We start from the raw sequence: 13,852 nt of genomic DNA on the forward strand, positions 1-13,852 counted from the left end.
TGCCCAAGAAGGTCCTATAGGTCCCTATGGGTGCCCAAGGGGTTCTATGGGTGCGTCCTATAGGAGCTCAACCAGGTCCTATAGGTGCCCGGGCAGCTGCTCTGGGTGCCCAAAGGGTTCTACAGGTACCTGTTATAGGAGCCTAAAGAGGTCCTATGGGTGCCAAGGGAGTCCTATTGGTGCACCAGAGGGGTCCCCATGGAAGCTCTGTAGGGGTCACCCTATGGGTGCTCTCTATGGGTGCTGGGAGGTCCCACTGGGGCACGGGGGGGGAGGGTCTTAGGGTTCCTATGGGGTTCAAGGGGTTCCTATGGGGGTGCCCTATGGCTCCCCACTGGTCCCTGCACCTCAGCCTTTACAGCTCCTATAGACCCCAGGGAGTCCCCACTGCTTCTAGGGGTCCCTATGGGTTCTATAGGGTCCTGGGTGTCCCTATGGGTTCTATAGGGTCCTGGAGGTCCCTATTGTTCCTCTGAGTGCCTGAGGGTCCCAATAGATTCCTGAGAGTTGCTATGGCTCCAACCGCTTCCTGTTGCTCCTTTTGGTCCCTGTTGCTCCTATAGATCCCTGTGGGTCCCTATAAATCCCTGCGGGTCCCTATAGACCCGTTAACCCCAATAGATCCCCGCGGGTCCCTATAGACCCCAGTTAACCCCTATAGACCCCAGTTAATCCCTATAGATCCCCGCAGGTCCCTATAGAGCCGTTAACCCCTATAGGTCCCAGTTAATCCCTATAGACCCCTGTTAACCCCCATAGACCCCAGTTAACCCCCATAGACCCGTGTTAACCCCTATAGACCCCAGTTAACCCCTATAGACCCGTGTTAACCACTATAGGTCCCAGTTAACCCCTATAGGTCTCAGTTAACCCCTATAGCTCCCCGTGGGTCCCTATAGACCCCAGTTAACCCCCATAGACCCCAGTTAACGCCCATAGACCCCAGTTAACCCCTATAGCTCCCGACGGGTCCCTATAGGTCCCTGTTGCTCCTCCAAGCCCCCGTGGGTCCCTATAGGCCCCTATAGACCCCTCTAGGCCCCGTTCCCCCCCCTCCCCGTCCCCCCCCTCCCCCAGCTCCCTCCTCCCCCTCCCTCTCTCCCCTCCGGTCCCGTCCCCGCCTGGTGGCCGCCGGGGGGAGGGGCAGCAGCGGTGTCCGGTAGCGGCGCGGCCGCGGTGGCTGCAGGGAGGCGGGGCCGGGACATGGCCACCGGGACAAAGGAAAAGGAACCAGCGCCGGACGGGGCGGGACCGGGGGGGGGGGAGGGGAACGGGACCGGACACGGGGGCAGGGCCTAAGGGGGGGGAGGGGGAAGAGGGGGGCGGGGCCTACGTGAGACCGGAACAAGGCCCCGTGCGCACCGGAGCCGGTGGGGGGCGCCCGGCGCCGTTAAGGACCCCTCCGGTGTAAGCAGTGCGCATGCGCGGGGTGGTGCCGCTGAGGGAGGGGGTGGTCTGCGCGAGTACGCATGCGCGGAGGGGAGGGGGAGTGTTTATGAGGGGGGAGGCTGGCGCGTAAACTGGTGCGCATGCGCGGGAAGGGGGGGGGGGGGGGGGATGTGGCCATTGATGAGTTTCTTGCGTATCGCGCATGCGCAGGGGAGGGGATACGGTGAGGGTGTGTTCATTGATGAGCTGCGCGCGTTCAGCCAATGCGCATGCGCGTGGGGCGCAAAAAGGGGGGGGTGTGCCCATTCATGCGCTATGTGCGTGTAGCCAATGCGCATGCGCGGGAAAAGGGGCACGGGTGGGATGTGCCCATTCATAAGCTGTGTGTTTAGTGCCCACTTTTCCCCACTGCGCATGCGTGCGGAAGTGCCGGGGCTCCCGGTGGCGATGGCGGCGCATGCGCTGTGGCGTTGGGGGGGGGGGTGGCCTCGATCACCGGAGGCCGCTTCCCCCACCCGCACGGCTGCGCATGCGCAAACTGCGTCCGTCCTCGCGCCTGGTGCTGCAGCGCGTGCACGACACCGTGAACGGGGGGGGGTGGGGTCACGGAGGGGTCATGGGGGGCATGAGCATCAATGGGGCAGAGCCCCCCCCATTGTGTGTGTGTGACCCAATGGGGCAGAGCCCCCAGAGCATCAATGGGGCAGAGCCCCCCCCCCATCGTGTGTGTGTGACCCAATGGGGCAGAGCCCCCAGAGCATCAATGGGGCAGAGCCCCCCCCATGGTGTGTGTGTGACCCAATGGGGCAGAGCCCCCCAAGGGGGGACGCGGCAATGGGGACACCCCCGTGACCCCCCCCCCGAGAGGTGAGGAATGGGGGGGGGTGGATATGGGGGCTCCTGGGCCCCCCAGGGCTCATGGGGGGGGGGTCCCTGTCAGACCCCCATAGTGGGGGGGGGGCTCAGTGTCCCCATTCCCCCCCTATTTCCATCCCCAGGCCCCCCCGGACGCCGGTTCCTGCCCCCCCATGGGCCCCCCCCAGGACAAGCAGAGCCCCACAGTGCAGCACTGACCCCTATGGACCCCCCCCATGACCCCCCCCCCCCCCACTGACTGCAATAAGAACCCAGAGCCCCCCCCCCCCCCCATATCCTGACCCCGTTCCCACCCCGCCGGACTTTGGGTCTTTTTCAATGGGGGGGTCCTGATTTTCGGGGGGGGTGATACAAAAATAAAACCAAAATTGGGTGAAAAACGGCGTTTTGAGCTTTTCCCATTGGGGGGGGTGGCACAGGTGGGGGGGGGGGGCCCCTTTTGAGGGGGGGGGGAGGGGGGAGGGGACTCCCTCGCACCTTCCTTGGGGGGGGACCCCCATTGCCGGGGGGGGCCCCTCCGGAGCCGCCCCCCCCCGGAGGCCGGGCGGGAGGAAGCGGCCTCGGGAAGGGCGGGGGCAGGGGGGGGGTCGGCGCCGGGTCCCGAACCAGTGGCGACCGCAGCGAGCGGGGGTCGGGAGCGGAGGAGCCCCCACCCCCAAACCCCCCCCCCAAAACCCCCCCCCGAACACTCCCGGTGCCCCCCCCCCCCCCCCCGCGGTACCGGTGACAGCGACACGAGGGGACCGAGGTAGGAGCGTGCGGAGTGGGGGGGGGAGGGGCACGGGGGGGGGAGGGGGGGGGTGCACGGGGGGTTTTGGGGGGGGGGGGACGGGGTTTTTGAGGGGGGGGCTCTTGCACGAGCGCCTCTTCACGCGCACACCCCCCACACTCATAGGACCCCCCCCCCCCCTCGCCGTAAACCCCCCCCCGTGCTGTTACTTTGCCCCTCCCCCCCCGGCCCTCATGCAAACCCCCCCCCCGGGACAAGCGGGGCCTTTGCACGGGGTCGTGACCTCGCCCCCCCCCCTCCCCCCCGGTAGCTCCCCTCGGTGCCATGGGGAGGGGTGGGGGGAGGGGGGGGGTGAGGGGTCCGTGCACTGGGGGGGGGGGGGGGGTCACCCCTCTTGCGCCCCCCCCCGGTACCTCAATGGCTCTAAAGCGCCGTTAATGACGTTTAAACGGATGAGGGGGGGAGGGGCCCGGATGCTGCCTGGGGGGGGGAGGGGGGGGCCGGACGCCCGCGGGTGCAGCCGGAGGAGGGAAGTGGGGGGGGGGGGAGGGGGGGATGGGTCCGGATGAGTTCACACCGGGGACAAGGTCGGGGGGGGGGAGGGGCCCCCCCGGGGGTTGGGGGGCACTGATGGGGGGGGCATTTGGGGGGCAGCACTTGGGGGGCAGCACTTGGGGGGCCGTTTCCTCCCCCCCCTTCCCCAAGCCCTGGGGGCTGCCCCTGGTGGGGGGGGGGGCAATTTAGGGCTCAGGCATCCGGATGGGTCACAGGTGCCCCCCCCAACCCCCCCAGCGCCGTTTTGCGGGTGCTGAAGGGGACCCCGCGGCGGGGGGGGGGGGCCGGGGGGGGCAGGGGGTGAATGGGGTGAAGGGACCTGGGGGGGGGAGGGGAATCCCCGTCAGTGACCTCCCATTGACCCCTCCCTGTCCCCCCCCAGGTGCCGCCGTTGCCCCCCCCCCCCCCGCAGCGAAGGACGCGTCCGGAGCCCCCCTCCCCCCCCTCCGTGTCCCCCCAATTGATCCGGACCGGGGCGGGAGGGGGGGGGGGGGGGGCTCCGTGGGAAAAGGGGCGGAGCCTCCGCACGCGGGAATTCCCTTCCATCCAATCGGATCGCGGGGGCAGTTCCCACGATTCTATTGATCAATCGGGGGGGGGATCCCCGTTAAACGGGGGGGGGGATTGGGGGGGGGGGGCCCAATGCAGTCCGACGACCTCTTCCTCCGCAAGATGCGGGGGTCCTCGGCCCGTCCCCCCCCCTCTTTCCCCATGGGGGGGGCCCGGGGGGTCCCATCCCCCCCTCCATCCCCGGGGGGGGGGGGGCCCTCCGCTTTACAGCGCAGCAGCAGCAGCGACGCTGCCCTGGGGGGTGGGGGGGGGGGGTCGGAATTGGGGGGCCCCCCCCGCACCCGCGCCCACAGCCACGAGGAGGGGGGGGGAGGGGGGGGGTCCAACCCTACCCCCCCCCGCTTCCGGGACCCGCTGCTGCTGCTGGGGCTGGGCCCCGAGGAACCGGAGGGGGGGGGACACCCCGACTCCTTCCCCCGCCCCCCCTGGAGCCCCCTCCTCGCCCATTACGATGTGCAGAGCATCCTCTTCGACCCGGCCGAGGCCCCCCCCGGCCCCCCCGCCCCCACGTCGGGGGCCTCGGCCGCTCACTTGGAGCCCGAGGACCCCCCCGACCCCCTTGGTGGGGGGGGGGCTGCCCCCCCCTCCCCACCCCCCCCCGAGGCGCTGGTCCTGAGCTGCCCCCGTTTCTGCTGTGAGACGGGGGGGGAGGAGGAAGTGGGGCTGGGGGGGGGGTTGGGGCCGCCCCCCCCCGGGCACCTCCCGAACGCGGCCGTGGCTGTGCTGGAGGAGCCCCCGGCGGGGGCCCGACCCCCCCACCCCATAGAGCACAGCGATAGCGGCGCCTGCTACTACCGCAAGTACTTCTATGGCAAGGGTGAGCTGGGGGGCACGGGGGGGGGGGCACGGGGGGGGGGATCGGGGGGGGCATGGGGGGTAGGGGGGCCATAGGGCCTTGTGTGGGGCATGGAGGGTTGTATGGGGGTGCTGGATTTGGAATGAGGCCATGGGGTGACACACGAGGCCATGGGTGTCACATGTGGCTATAGGTGTCACACGTGGCTATGGGTGTCATACGAGGCCATGGGGTGTCACATGAGGCCATGGGGTGTCACACGTGTCTATGGGGTGTCACATGTGTCTATTGGGTGTCACATGAGGCCATGGTTGTCACATGTGTCTATAGGGTGTCACATGTGGCTATGGGTGTCACATGTGTCCATGGGTGTCACATGTGTCTATAGGGTGTCACACGTGGCTATGGGTGTCACATGTGTCCATGGGTGTCACATGTGGCTATGGGTGTCACATGTGTCCATGGGTGTCACATGTGTCTATGGGGTGTCACATGTGGCCATGGGGCATCGCACGAGGCTGCAGAACGCTATGGGGCTATGGAGGCTATAGGGGCTATGGGGGCTATGTGGGGCTGTGGGGTGAAGCTGTGGGTCCCGGCTCCCCTTTGACCTCCCCCTCGCCCCCCCAGAGCACCAGAACTTCCTGGGGGAGGACCCAGTGCTGGGGCCTGTGGCCGTGTCCCTGAGGAGGGAGGAGAAGGAAGGACCGAGGCCCCTGGTGCTGCACCGCATCATCCTGCGCACCAGTGCGGTGAGGGGGGGGGGGCTGGGGGGGGAGGGGCTGGGGGTGATGGGGGCTGGGGGGTGATGGAGGTGTGGGGGGGTGATGGGGGCGGGGGGGTGATGGAGGTGTGGGGGGGTGATGGGGGCTGGGGGGTGATGGAGGTGTGGGGGGGTGATGGGGGCTGGGGGGTGATGGAGGTGATGGGGGGGTGATGGGGGCTGGGGGGTGATGGAGGTGTGGGGGGGTGATGGGGGCTGGGGGGTGATGGAGGTGTGGGGGGGTGATGGGGGCTGGGGGGTGATGGAGGTGTGGGGGGGGGCTGGGGGGTGATGCAGTCTTGGGGCGGGCTGGGGGTCAGAGAGAGCCATGTGGGGTGCAGGGATCAGAAGGGGGGTCCCACGGGTGCCTTTGGGTCTCCCTCTCTCAGGTCTTGGGGGGGGGGTTTGGGGGGGCGGTGTCAGCTCCGGGGGTGTCTGTGTGGGTGCGGGGGGTGCGTGACCCCCCCCCCCCCCCGCTCTGACCCCTTCCCCCCCCCCCCTCAGCTGCGGGCGCTGCGGGGCTCGGTGCTGGAGGAGTCGCTGCCCCCCAGCGCCCGCCCCCCCGGGGCTCGGGGGGTGCCCCCCCGCACGCTGCTGGAGATGGTACTGCCCGGGCTGGGGGTGCAGGGGCTCAGGCTGGCCCCCCCCGGAGCCCCCGTGCCAGAGACCCTGCTCAAGCTGGATGAGCAGGGGGTGAGGGGGGGTCACTCGGGGTCACACAGGGATGGGGTCACAGGGATGGGGTCACTCGGGGTCACACAGGGATGGGGTCACAGGGATGGGGTCACTCGGGGTCACACAGGGATGGGGTCACAGGGATGGGGTCACGGATGGGTCACAGGGATGGGGTCACTGGGGTCACTCAGGGTCACACAGGGATGGGGTCACGCAGGGTCACAGGGATGGGGTCACACAGGGATGGGGTCACTCGGGGTCACACAGGGATGGGGTCACTCAGGGTCATGGGGATGGGGTCACACAGGGATGGGGTCACTCAGGGTTACACAGGGATTGGGTCACTCGGGGTCACACAGGGATGGGGTCACAGGGATGGGGTCATGGATGAGGTCACATGGATGGGGTCACTCAGGGTCACACAGGGATGGGGTCACTCAGGGTCACACAGGGAATGGGGTCGCTCGGGGTCACACGGATGGGGTCACTCGGGGTCACACATGGTTGGTGTCACATGGTTGGTGTCACATGACTGGTGTCCCTGCTGCTCCCTGACCACGTGGCCGCCCCCAGCTGTGCTTCCAGCGCAAGGTGGGGGTGCTGTACTGCCGGGGGGGGCAGGGCTCGGAGGAGGACATGTACAACAACGAGGGGGAGGGGCCGGCGTTCACCCAGTTCCTGGCGCTGCTGGGCACCCGTGTGCGCCTGCGCGGATTCCCTCACTACAGAGCGCAGCTCGACACCCGCAGTGAGAGGGGGGGCGGGGTCACGGGGGGGGCGGGGTCACGGGGGGGGTGGGGTCATGGGGGGATATGGGGGGATACAGGGTCATGGGACATATGGGAACATGGGGTGATAATGGGGGCATATAGGGTCATGGGTTACATGGGGATATGGGGAGATACAGGGTCATGGGGGATATGGGAACATGGGGCGATATGGGGACATGATGGGATATGGGGGATGGGAGAACATGGGGGGATATGGGGAGATATAGGGTCATGGGGGATATGGGAACATGGGGGGATAAAGGGTCATGGGCATTAAGGGGGCATATGGGAGACATGGGGAGATATAGGATCATGGGGGATATGGGGATATGATGGGACATAGGGAAGTGGGAAGGATGGGTGACACAAGGACATGGGTATAACGGGGGACAAGGAGAGGGATAGGGGGCCAGGAGGACACTGGTGAACATGGTGGGACCAGGGATGGGAGATGGGGAAACAGGGTGATGGGAACACAGGGTGATGGGGATACAGGGTGATGGGAACACAGGGTGAAGGGGATACAGGGTGATGGGGATACAGGGTGATGGGGATACAGGAACACAGGGTGATGGGGATACAGGGTGATGGGAACACAGGGATCCGGGGGGTGCACAGTGCAGGGGTGCAGCCTGTGCCCCCCCCCAGCTGACTCCACGGGCACCCACTCCCTGTACACCACATACCACGGCTATGAGGTGATGTTCCACGTCAGCACCATGCTGCCCTTCACCCCCAGCAACCCCCAGCAGGTCCGGGGGGTCCCATTGGGTTGGGGGGGGGGGGGATTAGGACCATTAAGAAGCTCTTGGGGTATCCAGGGGGTCGGTTTTGGGGTGCTGACCCCCCCGTGCCCCCCCCCAGCTGCTGCGGAAGAGGCACATCGGGAATGACATCGTGACCATCGTGTTCCAGGAGCCGGGGGCTAAGCCCTTCTCCCCCCGCGCCCTCCGCTCCCACTTCCAGCACATCTTCCTGGTGGTGCGAGCCCACGAGCCCTGCACCCCCCGCACCTCCTACAGGTGGGGGCACCCCCGGTACACCCCCCAAGGGCTCCTGGGGGGCTTGTTGGGGGCTGCGGGGTTCGATGTGGGGCTGAGGGGGAGGTTGGGGGGCTCTGGGGTCTTCTGGGTGGCTTCTATGGGGGTGTCCCCTGTGCCTTTGGGTTCTCTCCATCCCTTTGGGCTCTCCCCATCCCATTGGGTTCTCCCCATCCCTTAGGGCTCTCCCCATCCCTTTAAGCTCTCCCCATCCCATTGGGCTCTCCCCATCCCATTGGGTTCTCCCCATCCCTTTGAGCTCTCCCCATCCCATTGAGCTCTCCCCATCCCTTTGGGCTCTCCCCATCCCATTGAGCTCTCCCCATCCCATTGGGCTCTCCCCATCCCATTGGGTTCTCCCCATCCCATTGAGCTCTCCCCATCCCTTAGGGCTCTCCCCATCCCATTGAGCTCTCCCCATCCCATTGGGCTCTCCCCATCCCATTGAGCTCTCCCCATCCCTTAGGGCTCTCCCCATCCCTTTGAGCTCTCCCCATCCTATTGGGTTCTCCCCATCCGATGCCTGGTACCCAATGCCCTGTACCAGGTACCTGATGCTGGTACCCGGTCCCCGTTGCCCCCTCTGACCCCCCCCCCCCGCAGCGTGGCCGCAGTCCGCCCACAGGACACCCCTCTCTTCGGTCCCCCGTTGACCCCGGGGCAGCGGTTCGAGGGGGGCTCAGGGCTGCGCGAGTTCCTGCTGGCCAAGGCCATCAACGGCGAGAACGCGGCGGGCAGGGGGGGCCGCCTGGGGGCCATGGCCGCGCGCACCCGACACCAGTACCTGCGGGAGCTGGCGCGCGTGCACGGCACCGGCCCCCCCCCCGCCGCCCCCCCCCGTGCGCTGCTCCCGACGCTGGGGGGGGGCAGGCGGCGGAGGGAGCGAGCGCCGGGGGGGGGGGGGGGCAGGCGCGGCCCCGCCGGGGGCTCTGGTGTGGGGGGCGCGCGCCCGGCGCGCCCCCGATGGCCCCGACGTGCCCTGCCTGCTGGGGGTGGCCGCAGAGAGGCTCGTGCTCGCGGCCCCGCGGGGGGGGCCCGGGGTGCTCTTCAGCTGCGCCTGTAGGGACGTCCTGGGCTGGACCTTCGCTGAGGGGAGACTCGAGCTCTTCTATGGGGCAGGGCAGTGGATTGGGCTGCGGCTGCCCCATGGAGCTGCCGCGGAGGTGGTGGGCAGGCTGCAGGTGAGGGGGGTGATGGGGGGGATGGGGCAATGGGGGTGAGGGAGGTGAGGGGGTGATGGGGAACAATGGGGCAATGAGGGGTAATGGGGGGATGGAGGTGATGGGGGATGACGGGGCAATGGGAGAGAATAGGGCAATGGGGGTGAGGGAGTGATGGGAACAGTGGGGCAATGAGGAGTAATGGGGGGATGGAGGTCAGGGGGTGATGGGGGACAATGGGGCAATGAGGAGTAATGGGGGGTGGAGGTCAGGGGGTGATGGGGGACAGTGGGGCAATGGGGGCAATTGGGAGCAATGGTGCAACTGGGGCGATGGGGGTGATTGGACCCCCGTGTCCCATGTCCCCCTATGGACCATACCATGTCCCGCAGGGGGTGACTCGCGGCTGTGAGGCTCAGGAGCTGTCTCTGCCGCGGGGGGCCGGGGGTCACCCGGGCTTCTCGGTGGACGCCGCCGGGGTCGTGACCTCCGTGACCCGGTTCTCGTTCGCCGAGACCGCGGGGCTGCGGCCGGGGGCGCGCGTGCTGCGCGTGGCCGCGCGCCCCGTGCACGCGCTCCGGCCCCGCCCCCTGCGCGCGCTCCTGCGCCGACCCACGGCCCCCATCACCGTCCTGCCCCCCGACCGCGACGGGCGGCCCCGGAGGTGGGGGCGGGGGGGGAGCGGGGGGGTGGGGGGGCAATGGGGGAGATGGGGACATTGGGGGGAATGGGGGAGATGGGGACATTGAGGGCAATGGGGGGCATGGGGGAGATGGGGACATTGAGGGGAATGGGGGGCATGGGGGAGATGGGGACATTGGGGGCAATGGGGGCAATGGGGGAGATGGGGACATTGAGGGCAATGGGGGGAATGGGGGAGATGGGGACATTGGGGGCAATGGGGGCAATGGGGGAGATGGGGACATTGGGGGCAATGGGGGCAATGGGGGAGATGGGGACATTGAGGGGAATGGGGGGCATGGGGGAGATGGGGACATTGGGGGCAATGGGGGCAATGGGGGAGATGGGGACATTGGGGGCAATGGGGTTAATAGGGACATTGAGGTCAATGGGGGGACACTGTGTGGGGAATGGGGGGCATGGGAGGGATGGAGGGAATGGGGGAGATGGGGACATTCAGGGGGATGGGAGGGATAGGGGGCATGGGGATCAATGGGGGTCAATGGGGGATCATGGGGGGACCTGGGGCCAAGCAGATCCAGTCCCAGGCCCCCCCCCCCCCGCAGGAGTTACTCGGAGCTGTTGGCTCTGTCCCTGGAGCGGGGCCGGGGCGCGGGGGGGGGTCCCGGGAACAGCAGCGACTCCGAGGGCAGTGACAGCAGCGGGGGGGGGGAGGGGCCCCCCCCGGGGGGGCTGCGCCCGGAGACCCTGAGGCTGCTGCAGTCACTGCTGCCTGAGGAGCCCGAGCCCCCCCCCAGCGCGTGAGTGACCCCTGACCCCCCCCCGGACCTGGGGTCACTGCGACCCCCCCCCCCATCACCTCCCTTTGACCTCTGACACCCCCGTGACCCCGCAGGCAGCCCCTGGCTGATCCCACCCCCGACCTCCTGCTGCCGCATCACAGCCCCTCCCCCCCCGGGGACATGGTGAGAGACTGTGACCCCTTCGTGACCCCGTGACCCCATTACCTCTCTGTGACCCCACCTGTGAACCCTCTTTTACCCTCATGACCTTTCTGTGACCCCCATGACCTCTCTGTGACCCCTCTTTTACCCTCATGATGTCTCTGTGACCCCTCTGTGACCCGTCTGTGACCACATGACCTCTGTGACCCCCATGACCTGCTTGTGACCCCACCTGTGACCCCTCTGTAACCCCTATGATCTCTCTGTGACCCCTCTGTGACCCTGCCTGTAAGCCCTCTGTGACCTCATGACCTCACTGTGACCCCTGTAACCCCTCTGTGACCCCCATGACCTCTCGGTAACCCCTCTGTCTCACCCCCCTCCCGTGACCCCCATCCCCCCCAGGCAGCCCCCCCGGACACCGCCGGCCCCATGACCCCCCCCGGACCCCCCCACGTCCCCTCCCTGCGGCACTCACTGGGCAGATGTGAGTGTTCCCCTCCCCCATCCCCTGCATCCCATGGGGTCCCCCCCATGCTCGGGGACCCCCCTGTCCCTTGGGGTGCCCCCCCCCCCCCATGGTTGTGTCCCCCCCCCCCAGTGCTCTCAGGGACTGGGGAGCCACAGGAGGAGGAGTGGGAGGCAATCGCCCGCCTGGCCACAGCCTGCAGCAGCATCCTGGAGGCACTGGAGAGGGGGGGTGAGCTGGGGGGGCTGGGGGGTCATGGGGGGCTGGGGAGGTCATGGGGGGCTGGGGAGGTCATGGGGGGCTGGGGGGTCATGGGGGGGTCATGGGGGCCTGGGGGGTCATGGGGGGGTCATGGGGGGCTGGGGGGTTCTGGGGTCTTGGTCTCAGGTTGGGTTGTGGGGGTGGGGAGGGTGCTGGGGGTGTCCGAGGGCCCCCCCCCATGGGGGGGTCTCACATGTTCATCCCCCCCCCTCCAGGGCAGCAGCTCCCAGAGCCCCCCAGCACTGGGGCCCAGCAGAGCCTGAGCCAAGGGAGCCCTGAGGATGAGTATGGATGGGGGGGGGAGGGGGTTAATAGGGTCGGGGGGGGTCAGGAAAGGTCCCAGCCCCCCCCCCCCCCCCCCAGGTCCCGCAGCCTCTCGGAGAAGGTGGCACAGTTGGAGGCGATGCTGAAGAGGCTGCAGGAGGATCTGCAGGAGGTGGGGGCTGGGGGGGGGCTGGAGGGTGCTGTGGGGCTCTGTGGGGCTGTGAGGCTCTATGGGTCTCTGTGGTCTATGGGTTTCTATGGTCTCTATATGTCTCTATGGTCCCTACGGTATCTATGGGTCTCTATGGTCTCTATGGGTCTCCATGGTCTCTATGGTCTCTATGGGGTCTCTATGGGTCTCTACTGTCTCTATGGGTCCCTATGGTCTCTATGTGTCCCTATGGTCCCTACGGTATCTATGGGTCTCTATGGTCTCTATGGTCTCTATGGGGTCTCTATGGTCTCTATGGGGCTCTATGGGTCTCTATGGTCTCTATGGGTCTCTACGGTCTCTATGGGTCCCTATGGTCTCTATGTGTCCCTATGGGTCCCCATGTGTCTCCATGTCCCCCCCGCTGTGCCTGGCAGGAGCAGGAGGCTCAGCAGCGGCTCCAGGCTGAGGTCCGGACCCTGCGGCTCAGTAACCGGCGGCTGCAGCAGGAGCAGGAGGATGCTGCAGCTCAGCTCAGCCGAGTGACGCGGCTGCTGCAGCCCCCGGGGCCCCCCCCGGGCCCGTAGGGGGCTCACGGGACCCCCCAGACCCACATCTATGGGGCAGGGCCACGATCGCACCCTGGGCACGCTCAGTGCATGCGGACAATGCACCCCCCACATCCACCCCCCCACACATCCACCCCCCCCCCACAGCCCCCCCATGCGCACCCCATTCACACACACCCCATTCACACACACCCCATTCACACAGACCCTATGCACACCCATTCACACACACCCCATTCACACAGACCCTATGCACACCCCATTCACACAGACCCTATGCACACCCCATTCACACACACCCCATTCACACACACCCTATGCACACCCCATTCACACACACCCCATTCACACACACCCTATGCACACCCCATTCACACACACCCTATGCACACCCATTCACACACACCCCATTCACACACACCCTATGCACACCCCATTCACACACACCCCATTCACACACACCCTATGCACACCCCATTCACACACACCCTATGCACACCCATTCACACACACCCCATTCACACACACCCTATGCACACCCATTCACACACACCCCATTCACACACACCCTATGCACACCCCATTCACACACACCCCATTCACACAGACCCTATGCACACCCATTCACACACACCCCATTCACACACACCCCATTCACACACACCCCATTCACACACACCCCATTCACACCCCCCCATGCACACTCACCTATTGCACGCTCACCTCCCCCTGCCCCCCACTAACTGTGAAACCAAAGCTGTGACAACCCCCGTGTCCCCCCCCCGTAACACTGGAGCCCCCCCGGGAGGGGCCACGTTGGGGATACCCCCCCCCCAATAAAGCCTTTGGCCTCCTCAGCCTCAGCTGCAAGGGTGGGAGAGATGGAACCTTAGAGCCCTCATCCCCTATAGCCCCATCTCCTATAGCCCCGCATCCCTTATAGTCCTCACCCCATATAGCCCCCACCCCATAAAGCCCCATCCCCTATAGCCCCATCCCTTATAAATCCATACCCTATAGCCCCCCATTCCCTATGCTCCCATCTGCTATAACCCCCATCCCTTGTAGCCCCATCCCTTATAGTTCCCCTATAGACCCCATCTCCTATAGCCTCCCATCAACTACATCCATCCTATAGCCTCCATCCCTTAACAGTCCCCTATAGCCTCAGCCCATAGCCCCCATCCATATCCACACATCAAATCTTTATTGCTGCCGGGGGGGGGGG

At 66.8% G+C, this 13,852-nt stretch overlaps 1 protein-coding gene across 1 annotated transcript; it reads left to right on the forward strand.

Annotated features, from left to right (window-relative positions):
- Window positions 1-1,846: 1,846 nt before the first annotated feature.
- SIPA1 (signal-induced proliferation-associated 1) lies at window positions 1,847-12,737 on the forward strand. Its single transcript, XM_034071841.1, is given in 17 exon segments — window positions 1,847-1,986; window positions 4,414-4,937; window positions 5,547-5,668; window positions 6,184-6,372; window positions 6,928-7,102; window positions 7,773-7,876; window positions 7,989-8,146; window positions 8,768-9,056; window positions 9,058-9,345; window positions 9,717-9,988; window positions 10,572-10,766; window positions 10,862-10,931; window positions 11,316-11,397; window positions 11,512-11,610; window positions 11,856-11,925; window positions 12,004-12,076; window positions 12,493-12,737. Coding segments are annotated over 17 exon segments (3,000 nt in total). The 3' UTR covers window positions 12,643-12,737.
- The last annotated feature ends 1,115 nt before the right edge of the window (window positions 12,738-13,852 follow it).

This window comes from Melopsittacus undulatus, chromosome 22 (genome assembly GCF_012275295.1).
Source record: "Melopsittacus undulatus isolate bMelUnd1 chromosome 22, bMelUnd1.mat.Z, whole genome shotgun sequence".
NCBI lineage: Eukaryota > Metazoa > Chordata > Aves > Psittaciformes > Psittaculidae > Melopsittacus > Melopsittacus undulatus.